At 40.8% G+C, this 20,363-nt stretch overlaps 1 protein-coding gene across 7 annotated transcripts in view; it reads left to right on the top strand.

The window, feature by feature from the left end:
* The window catches only part of NTNG1 (netrin G1), a 266,339-nt gene extending 246,684 nt beyond the window's left edge, over positions 1-19,655 (top strand). For all 7 annotated transcript variants that reach the window (XM_018562731.1, XM_018562732.1, XM_018562733.1 and 4 more), the window contains one exon: positions 18,702-19,655. In XM_018562731.1, the coding sequence (XP_018418233.1) occupies positions 18,702-18,922 (221 nt within the window). In that variant the 3' untranslated portion in view covers positions 18,923-19,655. The remainder of the gene's footprint in view (positions 1-18,701) is intronic.
* Positions 19,656-20,363: the final 708 nt, after the last annotated feature.

Here is a 20,363-nt window from a genome sequence, read left to right as displayed (position 1 = left end):
TCCTGTCTAGGGATTTTAGCAACAAGCTGCCCCATTAGCATTAACCGCCCTCTAGTGACCCACAGAGCTGAAATCCAGGCCAGGAGTATGATGCAGAAGAACTTTTATTACCATATCCAGACTGGAAGAGAGGGTAAAGGGGGCCTAGACATTTAGGGTGAAACAGGCACAGACTCCAGACTCACCAGTATTTCAGTGTAGATCCATTTGCAGTACAGTTGAAAAGGGATTGGCACATAGTCTTTAGTAGGAGAGACACCAGACCTCCTCCTGAGGTCCTCTGTGTTCCAGACACCTCCAGAAGCCACCAGCTTCCCTGGTTCTCCTCCTCCAACAATAGCAGAAGCCTCTTGAAGGCTAGCAAATAATTTTCCACACTCAAGTATGTATTCCCACCCCCCCAGGCCTAGCTGAACCACACCACAACCTGGACCAATCCATGGCTGGAGCCAGACTCAGCATATGGCAATTCCCTCGAGTATATATGCCCTGTCCCAGCATGCAACACTGGCCATGAGAGCCCCAGTGATTGGCTGGTGGACTGCAAACACACTCACAGTGTTCCTCATTGGATGTCCCACACTGCAGCAGAGTCACACTCCACTCAGGCAGGTACAATCAATGCCAGAACACATAGAATTAACCAGGTAAATGCCAACTATATTTCAGCCAGACTGACTACAGCTCTGGCAATCACTAACTTTCTAGTAGCCACTCCACTAACGGTGCTAGGGGCTCCAAAAGTAATGCACTAATACAAAATAAAGCACCTGGAGATATATGTTAGCAAGGTCTCTCAAGGGCATATTACAACATGGCTGTACCCTTTCATAGATGACCAATGACATCCATGATAGGTCATGGCGAAATAATGTTAAAACAAGCTTAAAGCTGCACAATTCCTGGGCTTCCTGCTGTCTATAAAAGTTGATCTGGGTGAATGCAAATTGACCTTATTAGTTCTAAAAACTCAAAATGTTTATGACCCCCACACACGCACTGCTATCATTGCCAGGTGTCCAGGTCACATTATTGAGAAGGGAAACATGGCACTCAGATTGGTTTCCGTTTGGCTGTGAGTGAGCACAGCAGTGCCTAATCCTGAACACATTAGGGTTAGGTGTCAGAGTGCTAGGGAGAAGGCGATCGGGGACTGTGATCTCTTTCTGCAGCAGGCATGGTAGGCATCTGGGGTCTATTTAGGCACTCAGGGAGCGTACTGGTGTTAATTAATTTAATTTATTGCCGTTCAGCAACCTACTTCAGCATATTTCTGTGGTGGGTGCAGCAAGGTTTTCTGATTAGCTGTGGTCACTCAGCCTGTACAAATCAATGACAGGCTCAGAGGTTTCACAGCTGTCTTCACACAGGGAGCAATTACCTGCTGTCACAACATGCGATTTTCACATGTTGTGATAATCCTGCAGCACAAACGTATGAACTAAGCTGTAACGTTAAAATATATTAATTAAAAGTATTGTTTAGATAAATGTTTGCACAGACATCACAGGTACAAATTCAACCTTACCACTTTTTTTCCACATTTCATGTCTGTAATGTTCATGTGATATATATACCTGCACACTGTTTACAAGGACCATGCAATCCCCATGTCAGTTATTATCTGGGTTACCAAAGGGGATTTATTGCTGAGAGGATGACACCGGCTATAGATTATTGAGGGTATATCTTAAAGTTTCATGAACATATCCACTCTATTTTCACAAACAGCGTATTGCATTAAATATAGCCTACAGGTTTTTAGGCACACTTGCTTCTGACCTTCTTGTGTGGCCACTGCTTGAAGAAATACCATGTAATTAGATTTAGGAGGAAGTCAGACTGACTCCTTCAAATATTCCAACGGGAAACATAACTGTGAAATGCTTTTTGGTTGTGTTCTAAATTACAAAGTCCCTCTGTGAAAGGGCAAGTCATTTATTACATTGTACTAGACTCATCTTGGCAATGAGTAACTTTTTATAAGACGCTGCTGCATGCAAGTAGCTAAAATGAATTAAACAGAGAGCAAGGGGAAATGGTAATTTTTGCATAGAGCAATAGAGGCAGAGACAATTCGGGACAATCAGACTGTTTTTTATTTATTAGTCCATGTTCATCTAATAAAAATATTAAAACTATTAGAGACCTGTAAGCCTGCAGTGCAGTATATGTGTTTCATTTATATAGATACAACTTTTGTTTATTTTCTGAAGAGTTTTATTTTGGCAGAGGAGATTTAATGATATTAAGTATTATATATTACATATCCATACAATGTTGTAGCTCTAAACACTAAAGGTGCCCATATACCTGCCGATTATCGTACGATAATCGCGGGTGATCCCATGATCGTACGATATTCGCAGTTGTATGGGCAGCATGCGACTGCATCTACTGTACGGTCGCACGACTTTCGAAAACCCGCCGAAAATCATACAATTTTCGGCGGGTTGGTAGCGTGCTCGGAAGACGAAAGCCGCACGGGCCGGTGTGCGCAAGTGCACACTGCCCGCTCAGCATTTTTTCTTTCCAGGTTGAATGTAATTAATTCTGAAGATATGACTGAATGGGGAGCATTCTGCATTATGGCCACTAGATGGAGCTGAGGAGCCACTGCTTTTTCTAGTGGTCACAATGTGGTATTTTCCTGATATTACATTTGACCGGGGGGAAAAAAATATGCTAATAATATTATAATTCTAATGAACATATGTTAACCTTGATGTGCACAGAATGAATGTGCATGCAATTTAACTGGATGAATGGCTCTGTGAATTTTTTATAAGTACACCCCTATAACAAGAATACGTTCAATGGGGATAACTTGGACAGGAAGCCACAATTAGCAGTAAAAACAGTCATCAATTATTCACTCACCATATAGTTCTACTTTAAAAGCTGGGGGCTATACTTACACTCCTTCTCATTCTCCTATAATATGTACTTTACATTGATCTGACATATGAACTTGCACTGGCTTCCACTCACCCAAAGAATAAAATTCAAAATATTAACAATCACTCATAAAGCCATCCACAACTCTGCCCATGGATATATCTCAAACCTTGTCTCAAAGTATCATCCTAACCGCCCCCTCCGCTCCTCCCAAGACCTCCTGCTTTCCAGCTCCCTTGTCGACTCCTCCCATACTCACCTCCAGGACTTCTCTAGAGTCTCTCCCAACCTCCGGAACTCTTTACCCCAACATGTACGTCTATCTCCCACCTTGACTGCCTTTAGGCGTTCCCTAAAAACTCATCTCTTCAGGGAAGCCTATCCCACCTCAACCTAACCAGTGAACCATCACGTTCTCAAACAATTCATCCCCACAGCTTCCTCCTCATGTATCACTTGTTCCTCCATTTTAGATCGTAAGCCCTCACGCGCAGGGCCCTCCTTACCATCTTGTCTTGAATTGTAATTGTAATGTCTTCCTTATATTGTTTAAAGTGCTGCGTAAACTATTGGCGCTATATAAATCCTGTATAATTATAATATATAAGACCATATGTAAGGCTCTAATTTATTTAATGATTTTCGGAATAGTAAAACACAAATCAGCTGTTCTATGATCTTTTTGTGTCAGGAATTCTGTTGGGGACTAGGGTTGGGCAACTCTGGCCCGCCAGCTGTGCTTTAAATAGAATCCCATAATCCCTCTGCCCCCGGAGAGTCATTCCTGTGGCTGTCAGAGTCTTGCAATTCCTAGTGGGTATTTTAGTTGTACAACAGCTGGAAGGCCGGAGTTGCCCTGAGCACCCCTGTCTTAGACCAAACTAGAGAGGTCTCTAATGCTGGCATAGGAGCATAGGGGCATACACATAGGAGTCTATTTATAAAGCTTTTTACGTGACATTTATACAACTTTCACCTAGGATTCACACAATTTTCCAACTGATTTCAGTTAAAAGCTGTGTGAATATTGGGTAAAAATATTTATAAAAAGACCCCACAGTAATAAACAATCAACCCTTTACAGATTCAGCAATTTCCAGTTATCTCCCGTTTAAAACAGTCGATCAGTAGAGGTTTTATTTGAGAATCGATCATTGCTTTTTGAAACAAGTTTGTTGGTTCCTATAAACTACCCAATCAGTGTAATCAATTTCTAAACGAGATAATACTGTTACATGTATGGCCAGTATAATATGGAGTTTATGGTTGCTGTAAATCGCTAAAAGATTTTGAAGACAGGAAGGAGCTGAAAACATCTTGTGCCTGTATGCAAAGGTGGTGACCCTACAAAACACTAGTGCTCCTTACTCAATATGCTTGTTATGGGCTGCCAAAAGAAACCCTTCCCCTAAAGTTTCCCAACAGCTCACATCCCCACCCCAGGAATGCAATGTGTGTTTACATTCCTCCTCAGAGTTTCTCGGGTCTATTCACTAAGCTGCCGAGGGCAGCGGAGTGAACAACCGACCCCAAGTGAAGTGAGCCGAACACTGTTCTGCTATTCACTTCTGGCTGGTACGGCTGATTTCAGCCGTATATCGGCTGAAATCAGCCATACATCGGCTTGCTTCACATGGCTTCGGGTGGGCCGAACATGCTCGGCATGTTCGGCCCACCCGAAGTGCAGAAGGAGTTCAACTCAGCCAATCCAACATCTGGATTGGCTAAGCCGAACCTCCGGCAGGCTACTCACTGCTGTCCGGCATATACTTATAGATGCCGAACAGCAGTGAGTGAATAGCCGAATGCCGCTGAACGGCATTCGGCTTGGCTGTTACCGAGCAGAACAGAAAAATAGTTTAAAAAGTAAAAAAAAAAAGTAAATAGAAAACGATTGTGCGGAGCTAGCAGTGACAGCTAGCTCCGCCCAATAGTTTCCTATTGTCCGGCGGCTCTGCTGCCGTCAAAAAAAAAAATGAAAAAAAACCAACTCTCCCGGGCGCCCAGGAGAGAAACACTGCTGTTTCTTTTTTTTTTCTTTATTCTGACACGGAGCGATGTCAGAATAGGAAAAGAAAAAAAAATTCCCATTGGAATGCATTGCTACATTCCTATTGGCTATTTCAATTTGCAATAGCAAACTAGCATTGTACCCGCCCTCTGCTTATGGACCTGATGGAGAACTGCAGCAGAGGGCGGGTACAATGCTAGTTTACTATTGGCTATTGCACATTGAAATAGCCAATCCAATGGGAATATTTTTTTTTTTTCTTACATCGCTCCGTGTCAGAATAAAGAAAAAAAAGGACACAGCAGTGTTTCTCTCCTTGGCAGCAGGGAGCAGGAGACTCCCGGGGCGCCAGGGAGAGTTTGCTGTTTGGAGATCAGTGTCCCTGGTTAGCAGGTAACCTGGGACTCTGATCTCTTTGCAAGTGGCCGGAGCCAGCCATAAGATCACGGCTGACTCCGCCCAGCTGTCAGAAGCAGGCCGCTCGGCCACGTTCGGGAGCTGTACGGGCTATTGTGAATAGGGGACGAAGCTACGGCTAGATCCTTCGGCAGCTTCGTGAATAGACCCCTCTATATTCACATTCAGATTTTTTTTAAACAGGAACTCCACTAAAAATAAAAAAATAAATGACTTCAATATCTTTTGCTGTGATAATCACTTTCAATCCAAAGCTGTCACCCATAGTACTTCTTTTCCTACACATGTCCCCAGTCTTCGAGGTTGAATGATGGCCAGCATCAGTCAACCCACTTCCTATGAGCCCAGGTGAAGGAGAAGCATCTCTCTGACAGAGATCTTCTCTCTGTCACTCTTCTTTCTCCTCTTAACAGCATGCTGCTAGTCAGCACATGAACTGATTGGCTGCTTGTGCTGTTTCTAGCCCTCCCACTCTGAGCTCTGCTGTACAAAGCCTGCAGGAGGCTGATGCCAAGTCAAATATGGGTATTTACACTCAGGGGCATCCCTAGCATTTTTTTGCCACCTGAGGGGGAGGGGGGGGGGTGCTGGTGGTTGTGCACGCTATAAGGGGAGAAGCAGAGGGCTAGAGATGGGGTGTGGCCATTGCATAATCTGGTAACCAGTGACATCACTGGTTTCCAGGAGCTGTGCGGGACACCAGCCAGAGCATCCAAGGTTGCTAAAAGCTAACACATCTCCCATCCTGGCTCTGAGCAACCTGGGATGCTCTGGCTGGAAAGGAGGCGGCAGGCACATTGTGCAGCAGAGTGGCCGTGCAGCTCTGCCTGCTGTCCCCCCATGTGACCCAAAGAGACGCTGCCTGAGCCAGCAGGCTGCCTCATTATAGGGACGGCCCTGCTTACACTGCTTGCATTTAAAAACAATACAAGTAATGATATATTTTGATGAATGCATCAATCATCAACAAATTAATTTATGTCTTTTAATCTGCTTCAGCTTTAAGTTCCCTTCCGAGCAGTCTTGTTCTTCGGACTATTAGGCAAGAAAGAGCTCTTTCAGGAGACATAGGACATTGCTTTCTCTTTTCTCTAATAGACGACAGCTTTCTAATTACTTTTAAATTATTTTGTTCTCATACAGCTAAATAATAGAAGCGCCACGGATGGGATACGGTTTAATGGTGAAAATAAAAAATAAATAAAATAAAAAGCAAGCTTTCAAGATGGGCTTATATCTTCTCCGGACATTACCTTGTCATTTTAATATAATACTCCCATAAGATCAGAGGTAATAATTGCAACTCCCAAGATGCCCAATTGGGTTTTGTCCGCTTCAACGGCTTATTAATCCCAATGCTTCGAATACGTTATATATTTATTCTGTGTTATTGCCAGAATGCAGGCAGCCTCAATTTCATAACATAAGAGAAATGATTAATGTTAGTGCCGTGTGTGTGTATGATACTGAGAGCACAGGCGCTCTTGTTTGCAGGCTGTTTGGGTTTGAATGCAATTTGTGCACCTTGCATTCTTATACCGAGGTGGAGGGTATGCCCTTGAAAAACATGTGTTAAGCACCACTAATTCACCACCAGCTCGCCGCTGCTGTTTGATATTCCTGTCTATATTGGAAATCCATCCGCAGCACTTGCACAGCCCTCATTAAAGAGAAACTAAAATGAAAATAATAAATAAATAACACAAAATGCCACGGGAGAATATTCAGCAGGGAGCTGCACTAATGAGGAGTTACAGAGAAACCAGATTCAAATGCATAATTATTTTTAATTGAATGCTTTGTGGGGTTTCCATGTGTGAAGAGAAGACGGAATGTGTTTGAACTGGGATGCCACAGATAAACCTTGTATCACAAGGAGCTGCGAGAAGAGGCAATATGTATCTGCTACCCTATTTCCTGTCATAGGGAACAATGGCATTACACATGGACATGAGCAGCTGGGGCCCCTGGGTAATGACAGCGTACAAAAGCGGCGCAGTAGGGGCATGCTTTCATGGGACAAGGCAGTTTTTGTGCTGTTGTTTTCCTATTTCTTTCGTTTTGTTCATGCATGCATTACTTTTGATATGGAGAAAATAAACATTTGCAGCAACCCTGTGTTTCTTTTCAACATATTAAAAATGTAAAATGGCAAGCACAGCTTTACTTTTGCATAGGTGTATGCTTTGGTGCATGTAACCTAAAGAGGCCCTGTCGCCAGACCATTCATTTCAACAAAAATCTTCCTATAAGAATATATGTGCTTTCAATGTATATTCTGCATGTTATTTATCTGTATAAGCCTCTCTTGTGTAGCCATCCAAAAGCTCTGAGACTTCTGCTGGGAGCTGCCATTGTGGATGTGATGTCAGCAGTTGCAGCAGACTCAGAGCTGTCACTTAAAGGAAAACTACGGGGAGAGTAAAATGTACTCTTCCCAATACTTTGAGCTGGTGTGGGACTTTATAGATCTAGAACCGAGTGATCGCTCAGTTCACGATCTTCTCCCTGCAGGGTGCGGTGACTGTCACCACTCCCTGCAGGGATCCCCCCCTCCCTGTATTCCTCCAGTGCTCATTGGAGGGACATATGCGGGGGGCAGGAACAGTTGGCTCTGGCTCTAGAGAGGCAGAGCCAGCTATCAATCAGGCAGCAAGGTGGATCCTGACAATATTGTCAGGATCCTTCCCAGCTCCAGTGCGGCTCTGTGCTGTCAACAAATGGGGGCAGTAGTTCATTTTATGCTGAGTTTGGGTCACAGGAGTACAGTAGTAAATGTACTCCTGTGAACCAAAAGAGCACTAAAGCCAAAAAAAAGTGATATTTTATGACAGGGTTAGGCAACCTCAGCACTCCAGGTGTGGGGAAATTACTAATCTCCTCCTGCCTTTCGAAGTCATGCCTGCGGCTGTTACAATCTTGCAATATCTCATGTAACTTGTAGTTCCTTGACAGCTGGAGTACTAACCCTGCTCTACAGTGTTCCCCTTTGCTCCTTTACTGGCAACTTCATTATAGGTTATGTAAGGAAATGGGGGGAGGAGCAGAGGAGCTGGCTCAGCACAGAGAGTAATTAGGCAGGAGTGGACAGGGCTATGATGTGCAAGGAGGCAGGGGGCTGTGCTAGGGTACTGCCATTTCGTGGAGTAGTCAAATGTTTTAGACAGTTGAAAAGCATATTGTGAATGGAAAAAAAAACAGCAATTAATGTAAAGAAAAAACATTGCAAGTAAGCACTTAAAACATTTTATATTGAAGTGCTTTTCCTTATAATTTCTTGAGTTGGTTACCTTTAGGTTTATTTTGTTTTATTTTTTGTTTTTCTTGTTTTTCTTATTGGTCTGCAGCTGTAGTCTGCCAATGTTTATGATTATCAAATGTAATTAATATAAATATGCATTGAGATAAATCTCAGGCTTATATTATTGCCTGCCCAGCTGTCATGCTGATCTATTGGCTCTAATGCTGAGCCACTGTTCCAGAACTAGTGGGGCTCAACCTACTCCATCTCACAGCAGGAAGATGAGCTCCATAGACTTTTATGGGGCTTTAATGCGCAGGTACGGCCATGAGAGATAGGAATCCTGTGGTGCAAATGTAAATGAGCTCTGGTGGCAGAGGGCATCAGATCTCAATAAGCATGCATCTGTGGATGGGGAGGGGGGATCAGTTAGGTCAGCGGAGGTGGGCAAAAACAATAAGTGTACCTTGTCTGAAAGTGCGCTTATTTTTTTAAAGGTTTAGGTGTGGCTACCAAGAGGGATAGTGTTAAGTGTTATGATTAGGTTAACTGTTAATTTCTAGAGTTAGCTTTGTTAATTTTTAATGGTTGAAAGAAAGGGTAGCTTAAATCTAAATTTGCTTTTCTTCAGTGACGACAGGTCCACACTCTTCATTGGCGCTGCTGCCATGGGCCAACATCTTTTTTTTAGCCATTGGTCAGCCAGTGATGGTGTAACTTCCTCCCATGCAGCTTGACTTACAGTAGCCTAGTACCTGGCTCCACTCTTGGCATATTACACAGGCAGTGTACACAAAATAATGCTATAAAAAAGGGGGGGGGGGAGGAATTGGCAGGAGAGAAATACAAAAGGATCAATACACAAAGCTTTAATACAAGTATCTTTATTTTAGCCATGTGACTGAGTGTACCTTTTTAAATCTCATTGGACTTACTTTGTGTAAAATAAGCATCTTTAGGATCTTGATCTTGTGTTGACAGACTTTTGTTAGTTTAAAGTTTACCCATACAAGTCTATGGGAATGGAAACCCCACTTGAAGCAGGTCAGATGCAGGTCAGAAATTCAAAATGATCCCAGAGGCATCTCAAACTATTGTCATCAACACAAGTCGACACAGGCCCTTATACTGGTGTGGTAGCTGTGAATTGAGCATAAAGTCTCTTCTACAAAATAATATTTTTATTCACCTAGCAATTTCTTTCTATTCCAGTCTCCCTTTCAAGTGTTAACAGTTAAGAGGTTGGTTAAGTGTTAAGATAAGGAGGAGTCAGTAGGTAAATCATGGGATGTCAATGAGAGGTGTATCTACAAAAAAAAATGCAGTGTTGCAAAAATTGGGGGCAAAAACAAATTGTATTAGTAAATTTTGTTTCCAGGTGGAATGTAGTATCAGGAAAATACTGATTTATGACCACTAGATGGCGCTGAGGATCATAGGACATAAGTATTTGTTTCCTATTATCCTCGTCTCCATGTAGTGGCCATAATGCAATATTTTCCTGATTCACTCTAATCCTAAGAATGAATTACATCCCTCCTTTAAAGAAAATATATAACTAACATTCAGTTTGCAAAAAAATTAATGAACAAACAGTTATGCAGGACATATGGCTCTGAGTTTTTCATAAATAAACCCTTAGTGTTAGGGATAGATGATACTTTGGAGGCCATATGCACTCATAGTGAAATTCACACTTCTTTTCAACCCCCCAAAAGCTCAACCGAAATGCCCTTTGATGGCCTCCCATTGTTTGAAAACTAAAATGCTACCCAAAAGGCCCAAAAAAGCATGTTGCTGGTGTTATGTAAATGTCATGTAACTGGGCTACTCCAATATTTTCTTATTCTAGGTTTTGGACAATTCACTGAAGGATTCTGTTGAGAAAGTTGTCAATTCAATTCCCAAAAGACATTTTGAGTAGAGATGTCCTGTAATTAAAGCTCAGTTAAAGCTGAACTCTGGGATGGTTCATAAATCTTCATAAATTTTCATTTACAAGGTCAAATTCTACTTTTTAAAACTCTGCCAGGGCACTGTGAGGAGGGATCTCAGAGACGGCAATGTTACTTCCTGTTTGTGTTTATCACCACTTCTTTAGATCATGAAATGGGAATAAGTGTGGATAGGCAGGACAGACTGGGGGATGCCTGGATCCACCCACTGCAGAGAGTGATGATGAAATTACGTCACCACTCACTGTTCTAAGAGCTACATGGAGCACTGTACACAGGCCCGGATTTCCCACAAGGCCACCGAGGCCACTAATAAAAACATAAAAAAATAAGAAGAAATAATTGAATAAAAAAATAAAAAGTGATAAAAATAAAGAAACAGTAAAAAAAAAAGTGAAACTAGCCCCGCTCCAAGGCCAGGTTCCACAATACGCTCCCCACCCCGCCCTGCCATCTGGTTGCCATTCTCAATTGATGGGGAGGGGAAGTTGGCGGCAGGGGGAGTAAATCCGGCCCTGATTGTACACAACCGGTGGGCAGGGGAAGAGCAAGCACAGTGGCCACCTGTTGTACTGAAGGGAAATAAAGGAGGCTGAGCCCTGATTCTGAGCTGTTCACATTGGGATAACTCAGTCCGTGGCTGTTAACTTTGTAAAAATAAAAAAAATTAGGAATTGACCTTATAAAAATGTATATAGCATTCCTGCCCGAAGTTCAGCTTTAATTTTGAAGCCTTGCATTTTTAAATGGAAAGTGAACTTATTTTTCAAACTTTTTTTCCTTGACAGCTAGAATTCCCAGAAGGGTATTATCACAAAGCAAGGACAATTTGTTAGAACAGTATATACAATATAAGCCTGACAGGGAAAGCTGACATTTTTACATTAGAAGTAAAACAGGGAAATATTTCCATTAAAACAACTTAGTTGTCCGGAGGGACACTTTCTAAAGCTCAGTTGTTTTATTGAGGACTTGAAGATGCAAAATCTTCTAGCCAGTAATAGAGAAAAGGGAGTTAAAAAAAAAAATGAAGTCATTAAGAGGGAGTGTTTAATTGTCCATTGATTTCACATTTTAGTCTTAATAAGAAATAAATAAACACACTAAGGATGATATATAAATCATCCACTGAGACACAAGCTGGCTGAATGCCATTTTAATGGCATTGTCGACACTAGATGGAGCCGAGAAGCATAGGAATTTCCTATGCTCTATGGCTCCATCTATTGGCAAGAATGCCATGTGAACAGCATTTGGCCAGTATATGTCTCGGTGGATGATTTATAAATCATCCCCATAATATGGTTAAACACAGAATCAGGTATATTCTGCAGTGCAGTACCCCATGGCAATCAGTCTTTTCATCTTTCAGAGATCTTACTTAAAGGGATATTAAACCCTTGCATGTTTTTGCATATATCTACTGCTAGGAAGCAGTAGATATATGCAAACCGATAGAAAAAAACAAAAACTTTTTCAAAGGGTTAATACTTACCTGTGTCTTCGCCGCGCGCCCGTCCAAACATCTAGAAAATTTATCAGGCGGTCGCAAAGGATCTTGACGGGCGCATGAGCAGTTCAGATGTTCGGCCTGGAGACAAGCAGAGACACAATGTAAGTATATGGAGCAGCGTGCACCTGCACAGGCTCCGTGGGACATGAGAAAAGAAGAGGCCTGAGGAGTCAGCGCTGGATCGGAGACCCGCACCAGCGCTGGAGGGACAGCTGAAAAGGACAGTAAAGAAGAAGATGATCGGCTTAAGAGACATCATTTAAGGTAAGTCCTTACATTAGCATTGTGGGGGGACTTTTGACTTTAATGTCACTTAAGGTAAACTGAATGTGAATAAATGTTTGCTATGGGTACAGAACTTTACACATCATCTTTCATTTTTTTTTTTTTTTGCACTGCTTTACTGAAAAAGAACAATTGTAATGATAGAGGATAAATCCTTATTTTCAAACTACTTTCCTCTTAAAGGGTGTGTAAACCCTAACCATAAACAGCTCTTTTTTATCAAACATGCCAATGAAATATTTTGTTATATCGGTTCAATAAGTGCCTAAAAACTGTGATCAGTTGGGATTGTTCCTAGCACTCTATGTGCACTACAGAACACCTACCCTCTATGATATGGAGAAGTGGATGGGGGGTGTCCTGTTGTTCTAAACCAATTCCTATCGTGGAGTAAGTATGTTTCTCCATGGATACAGTACAGTAAGTAATCATTGTCTCCCTGGGATAAGAAGTGTGTTGCTAGCAAGATCACCAGGTGAAAATAAAGGGGAAAAAAGGCTAAAAATGAATGCAGCCATCAGATGTAGGAATTGAAAGTCTGCAGTATATTACATTTTTGATTTTGGGTTTAGATACACATAGACTGCTCACAAGCAGGACAAATCAGAATAAAATCACACTTGTTTGCATACACTGTATTTTTATTCAACAATTAATTTTATTATCCACAAATAATAGTGCCCCAACAACTGACATAAAGCAGGATCCACAAGTTATTTTAATCTATTTTGCATCATGTAATATTACCAGAACAATTATCTGTAGTGCACTGAACTCGCAGAGTACTTTCTGACATCTCACATTGCAAAGTAAATACACCCCTTGTGAGATTAGTGCGTTTGGAGTCAAGTTTGACTTCAACAGTAAAAGTCAAAATTTGTATACAATGTTAGCTGTCATTTCTCTGGATCTACTGATCATTTTGATATGTAGCTTTCATTGAAGCTAACCCTTGCTAATGCATTTATTTAAACTATGTTATTAGTTTGAATTGTCCAGGGTGTGCTTTAAAAGCCTCCATGGCAAAATTACAAAGGTATAAAGCCTGCTCTGGTTTGTGATAAAAAAGAATAATGGGGTTGTGATCTTCTCACGCTTGTCTGGCATCTATCACCTATAGGAATCACATTTTGTAATCCCTTTCACGGACACAGGTAAATCAGGCCGATCAATGCTACTCATCTCTAGTGATCAGGAGTCATTTGGCTGGCCTATATGATGTCTATGGTAAATGACCTGCTAGTTCTGTATATCATTGCCCTTTTATTAGTGACACTCACTGCCATAGAGAGAAGGAATGCAGGGATTAAAAACTGCTGCGTAGAGCAGTGGGACGATTGTGTAACTTTTACTTCTACTAAATGTAACACATTAATTTTTTTTCTTGTTTTAATAAAAATGTCAAGGAAATGTTTTTCTCTATGCTAGAAATCAGATACAAGTAAAGGTCAAATGGATTTCTAATACATGGCTTTAAACACTCATACACTGTGTGCTGCATGGGGGTTGTGCAGATCTGTCACTTGCTGTCACTGTTATTTTTCCCAGTGGCATGGACTTGACAAATCGATTGTCAGGGAAAGGTCTGAACCTCTGGGAAAGCAGCACATTAGGAACCATTCATCATATGGCTTTCCGCCACATAGTTAACTATTTTGTAAGCTCCCTATTCGCAATACGTAGTTGCCCCCAATATCTGTAGGCCTGTAAAGTTATATTCCACAAGTTCATTGCTGAAATGCAACTTGGTAAACATATTGCAGCACAAATAATTATTCAGTAAAAGAGACTGGAATGAGGAAGCCTATCAGATATTAATGATTTCTTTTACAACAAAACTGCTTACAACTTGAACCATTTATGGTACATTATTTGATTAATGATAGTACATTAAGAGAACTTGTAGTCCTAGACAGGTCTATATTTCTGTAAAGGCAACCTGGACTCGAACTTAGGACAGTAAGATTTCAGCAGCACTTGATTTCATTATTTTTTCATGTTTTCTTATCTAAAATTGAGCGAACCTATGAACCCCACTGCTCTCTGTTACAAGGTAGCAACTTTGCTCAGGCCATTATTATTCCATATGCATGATAGGTTTTCTCAATGACCAGTATTTAAGAGGAGGTGGTAGGCCTGAGCTTCAGCATAGGGCTAATTTAATGGAACACCACAGGTTTCAGGGATCTTGGGAAGCTCTGCCAGTTATTTAACACTACATGCAGAAGCCTCTATGTTTAGGTCACCTCAAGAGCCTCTTACCATGTCCCCTACTGCTTTAGAAGATGTTAAAGTAAACAAAATAGAATCGGACTCTTTCCTCCTCAGTAAAACACCACCTACCTGGACCATGGCAGTTCCCACAATTCAGTTATCGTACTGCTATTCTTAAAGGAAAAAAGCTAGTTGCCAGGCTGCCACGCTGATCTAATAATGTCCGTACTTTCAGAGTCACTGATCAAGAACAAGTATGCAAATTAGGACCACTGACTGATCTGCATACTTGTTCCAGGTCAGTGACTTATCATGTGTTAAAGGCATTGGATCAGCATGACAGCCAAGAAACAGATATTTAAAGAAGAAGGTCAGCATTTTTTTGGTTAATTTACTAAAGGAGAACGTTAGATGGAACTCCAACTTTCCTGGCAACCATCCTCTGTCATCTCACATTGTAAATCCCTTCACCACCAGCCACTATTTAAAGTGACACTAAACTCATGAATCACATATTAAAAAAGCATTCAAGTACCCTAACTTTAACAGAAATGTATCTTATTTGTATATCACTCGGCTGGAGATCCTCAAATCATCTCTACATTCATGATGAAACTGTCCTTCCTTCTGGAGGGTGGCTACTTTTGTTTCCCTTGGTCCCTGTGTGTGTTGTAAAGTAGACACCTCTCCAAGCTCCCTCTTGTGATGGACCACTATCTCACGTTTAGTTTACTAATTTGTATTGAGTTCGTAGTCCATCACAGGAGCCAGCTTGGAGAGGTGGCTCCTTTACAACATACACAGGAACCATGGGGAACAAGAGTAGCCACCCTCCAGATGGAAGGACAGTGTCAGCATGAATTCAGAGATGATTTGATGATCTACAGCTGAGTGATACACAATTAAAATACATTTTTGTTAATAGTTATGGTACTTGAATGCATTTTTAAGATTTAACTCCTCAGTTTAGTGTAATTGTAACCAAAAAAACTCATACATGCAGGCTCTGTATGGAGAAAATATTGTTACAAAAATATTTAATGCTGCATTATAAATTGCTGAAAAACACATCTCAGAATCACTGCAGGAGGAAAAACGATTGAACATGCGTGCAGACCTAAGCAGCAGTTACAGTATTTACTCTGTATTAAATAAGTTCCATATCAAGCGTATACATGTAGACTGTACTGGTTATATGATTTACCTAAAACATATAACCAATACATATATAGGTGTAAGCAAAACAAATGTTGATGTCTTCAGATTATTTGCTATTACATTTGTTCTGTTTGAAACATATCCGATGTACGGCTGATTTCAGCCGATATACGGCTGAAATCAGCCGTACCAGCCTGAAGTGAATAGCCGAACGGTGTTCGGCTCTCTTCACTTCTGATCGGTCATTCACTCGGCTGCCCTCGGCAGCTTTGTGAATAGACCCCATAAATGTGTTCTGTTTGAACTATTTGAAACATAAATAATGGTACTCCAGGATTTACAGTGAAAAAGTCACAGAAATTAGTAAATGAGTAAAGAACAATGAGTAAAGAGCAAGTAACAATACTTGCAACATTCAAACTGATTATAGTTCATTGAAATCAGGTCAGTGAAAGATGGATTCTGATTGCTTGCTATTGATGGTGATTGAGTTTTTATAAATATTGATGATATTGAGTATAGAATATGCCTAAGTTAACAAAAAATACTTGTACGTCCTTTGTACATTGAATTTGTATTCATGTAATTTTGATTATACATGTTTCTATCAAAGAGAACCAAATTCCTTCAGCTATGTGTAAAGAATGTAATGCAAAATTGTAACATGATAAATTATTTACGCATCCTTTTTTCTAGGACAGTTTAAGTTGATCATTATTTTTATAATTTTTTTTAAATAACGTCAATAACAATAAATGAGTATCATATGGTTATCTAACTCTTGTGACAATTAAAAAAAAACCTTTCTTGAGACAAATATGAGGGCTGCCACTGCTGACCCCCTTCTAAAAATGTAACTATCCTGTCTGTTATGCTGACCTTCTGACTTTAGTTCTTTTTGAGACACTCACCCAGAACAAACATTTATATCAGGAAAGACAGACATCAGAAATCCTTATCTGGATATGTATCCTGCCTTGTTGACTTGTTGCTTTACTGGAGGTAAATAGACTGTTCACTCTGCAAATAGATTTTCTGTTTGCAAAGGAGAACTATCAGGTGAGTGAATTACACTTACCCCCATAGTTAGAGCCGACGTGTGACATTGAACCTGTCACAGGTCGGCTCTATTGATTTTGAAGTAAGCAAAAACATACTGCCTATCCACTCACTTCCCGATCATCTCCCTGCAGAGAGCAGTGACAATCAGTCACCGCTCCCCACAGGGATTCCCCCTCCCCTTTCCGATCCTCCAGTGCTTACTGGAGGGGTCGTTGGGAGAGGAGGAGGGCACAGCTGGCTCTGCCTCTAGATAGGCAGAACCAGCTGTCAATCAGCCAATGGGGTGGATCTTGACAGTATTGTCGGGATCCATCCTGGCTGCAGCCCTCTCAGCATATAGCAGGCAATAGCCCGCTATATACTGAGTTTTGGGTCATGGGAGGACATTCGTATATGTCCTCCCATGTTCCTAAAGAGAACTATGGGAAAAAAGGTCACCACATAGTTCTCTTTTAACTTGGGGATTGAGGTGAAGCTCTGCTGACTTCTATTATCTATTCATATCCATAAAAAATACCTTTTTTTATTGTAGATTGGGCATTCTTCTGAATTTTGACTACATTCACTAAGCAAAGCAAAGTTTCCTTACAATGTGATGGTTGGCATAATGGCAGCTTCCATGTTTCTCTTAGGAATGGTTTCCTTTATTGTTGACATCCAGGAACTATTGTTTGCCAAAAAAAAACACAGACCACTCAAAAGTGAGTCTTTAAAAATTCAACAGTGAGATTATAATCTCCCCAAAATGGCCACATGAAGTGTGCAGACCCAGGCACTCAGGTACAAGAATCCCACCTACAACTCCTAACAGATAATACAAATTGACCACTGGGTTAGCCCTCTGGCTAGCCCAGCCAGATAAATATCAGTTTTGGGTGGACTGACATTTTAATGCATGCATTTTTTTTACAGATAACGGTTTTCATTTGCTTTGTAACCTGATGGAAAATCCCTTGGTGAATGGGTAGCCTAAGCATCTGCTTTAGGGGTGTATATGACCAACTTTAAGGTTTTATCAGGAGCTTACCATTTAAGTCACAATTTTTCTTAATATAAGTACAAAACGTTGAGGCAAACTACAGTTCACTGGGCTGGAATAAAATTAGTTATTTGAAGCTGAACTCCAGGCAACTAAAGGAGATTTGTAGTAATAAAATGCAACTAGTATAAGTTCAGGTACTTATTTGCACTGCAACCAATCAGCTTCTCTCAAGCAAAACAAATGACAAACGCACGCATCAATTCGTTACCAGCTTTACAGCAAGGTGCACACAGAAGGGCTTCAAACAGAAAAAAGTTTCCAAGCACACTCACCAGCCAGCATGCAAAAAAGCCTGTCTAACCACTAAGGTTAAAAGCAGAGGTTTGGATACACGCCTTCTGCAGAAAATGTGAAAGCCGCACAGCCACGCCAAGGCACCTCAATATAGTGCGGTCCTAACTCTAAACTATGAGAGTCTCCATATTGTATTCTCTCATAGTTGGGGTCATGGGGGGTCTCAGCTGCCGTTGTAATGTGCGGGGTCCCTTGTGCGTACCTGTGCCTTTAAAGGAGGTTGGGCTTCCTCCTGATAAACCTGCACCCAATTTAATCTTCTGCCCCATGTGCTCCAAGATGGAGACTCTCATAGTTTAGAGTAAGGACTGCACTATATGGAGGTGCTTGGCGTGGCTGTGCGGCTTTCACATTTTCTGCAGAAAACGTGTATCCAAACCTCTGCTTTTAACCTCAATCAGCCTCTCTGTCTCATTTTCAAGTCTTATCTGAGCAAACTGAACAGAGATGCTGATTGGTTGCCATGAGCAACTGCTCCAGATTCTGTCTGCTCCATGTTTAATAAATTCCCCCCAGTGTATTTAGCTATTTGCCTGGAGTTCAGTTCTAAGTCTGATGATGTGGTTGTACCTGAGTAGTTATGTTAATTATTCTTTGTTTTGTCTCAACAGCAAACATCTGCGACAATGAGTTGCTTCGTTGTCAAAATGGTGGGATATGCCACAACAATATGAGGTGCCTATGTCCTCCTGGCTATACGGGCATACTGTGTGAGCATTGTGAGGATAAAGACCTCTGCTTTCCCAAATCTGGACAATCTGGACAAGAATCTATCTCCCATAACCTTTATCTAATCACCATGATAATTGTAACTCAGCTGTGCACTTTCTAAAGAATGTGATCTATGTACTATAGGTTGTAATGGCGGGTGATCTGAGTCTGGATGACGTGGGAAAATGTAAAGGAATAAATAAACTATATAACAATAGAGAGGGCCTCACTGTACTAAGCCATATGTACCAATCTGTGAATGAGAGATCCATGACTGTTATGATTCTGGCTCACAAAATGGCTGCCTAGCAGAAGACTGCTGCCATGGTAACAGATCCAGCTGTAAAGGCCTAACATAGAAGAAAAGGCCCTCACAACATGATCATCAGAAACAGAACTGCTTCCATGGTAATTCCAGGTGTATGTAGCTATGACCTACGTGGAATGCCCTAGCAAGACAGCTGCCTAAGGAGGACTGATACCATGGCAGGATAAGCTGCATTTTTGAATTGCCCTTGACATGTTCCAAACGAAGAGGACAACAAGTGCTTGTTTGCCACTTCCACACGGTTATTGTACCTCTCTGCCCAGTGTGTGGACCAACCAAATAGCGTCATTCTTTGCTGCCAGTGCATTGTGGGCAAAGGAAAGCGACCATATTGGTCCCCCGATGCCCTTACACCTGTGCTTTTGTGAACGTCGCTCCGTATACCCTCGTTGGTCGAAAGATTTTATTTGTCCAATGTTAGTGGTGCACATAACTCCCTTCCTTGGCCCCATCTCTTTTAGGAGAATACTTCAAAGCTTGTATATCAAAGGTACGCCAAGATTATAAAAAAGAAAAAGAAAAAAAGCGTACGATATAAAAATATGAGAAAAAGCTAGAGATTAAGCAAAAATAAAATGTATTTATCCTTTTATATTCAAATGAAGTTATTTTTCTTGAAATAATGTAAAATGTAGATTTTTTGTATTATTGCAGATCCGTGTTTAACAGACAATCTATTAAGTGAAGTTCTTCAAAATATCAGAAATATTTTTTTTTATTTTTTTTTCCTTATATATTATATATAATTTAAATTTTATTGTTTTCATTATTTTAACCTTTTCATGGCTGGAGGGGCTTAACGTTCCCTAGGTCCCCTTAAGCCGTAAACGGGTGAATTACTCAGAAAATCTTCCATAGGGAGCGTGTGCTGGTGTTACGGAAAGCCACAAGTTTACATATACAAAATGTGTAATAATGTTTCACCAAAGGAAATTCTAAATGTTTTCTTGTTGTTTTAAAACACTGGAAGATTTTAAAGGAATAAAACATAACTGAAAATGATTAAAGACAAATGCAGTTTGTTTATTTTGAAAGCTGAAACCTATCGAAATCAATTAGAAAGGTCAGTGTTATATTAAAAAGCAATATTGTACATAACATGGTACCATGAAAGTTTGAGCAAGACAGCATTGGACAACAAATAAGGTTAAAAAACTGAAAACTAAAAAAGAAAAGACAAATAAAAACATCCTTGATATTTTATTCTTTAAAAAATGTGAATATATTACAAGGT

Source organism: Nanorana parkeri, unplaced genomic scaffold (genome assembly GCF_000935625.1).
Source record: "Nanorana parkeri isolate BGI_ZX_2015 unplaced genomic scaffold, ASM93562v1 scaffold595, whole genome shotgun sequence".
Taxonomy (NCBI): Eukaryota; Metazoa; Chordata; class Amphibia; order Anura; family Dicroglossidae; genus Nanorana; species Nanorana parkeri.
The sequence above is the reverse complement of the archived record's forward strand: the minus strand, read 5'-3'. Positions and strand labels throughout refer to the sequence as shown.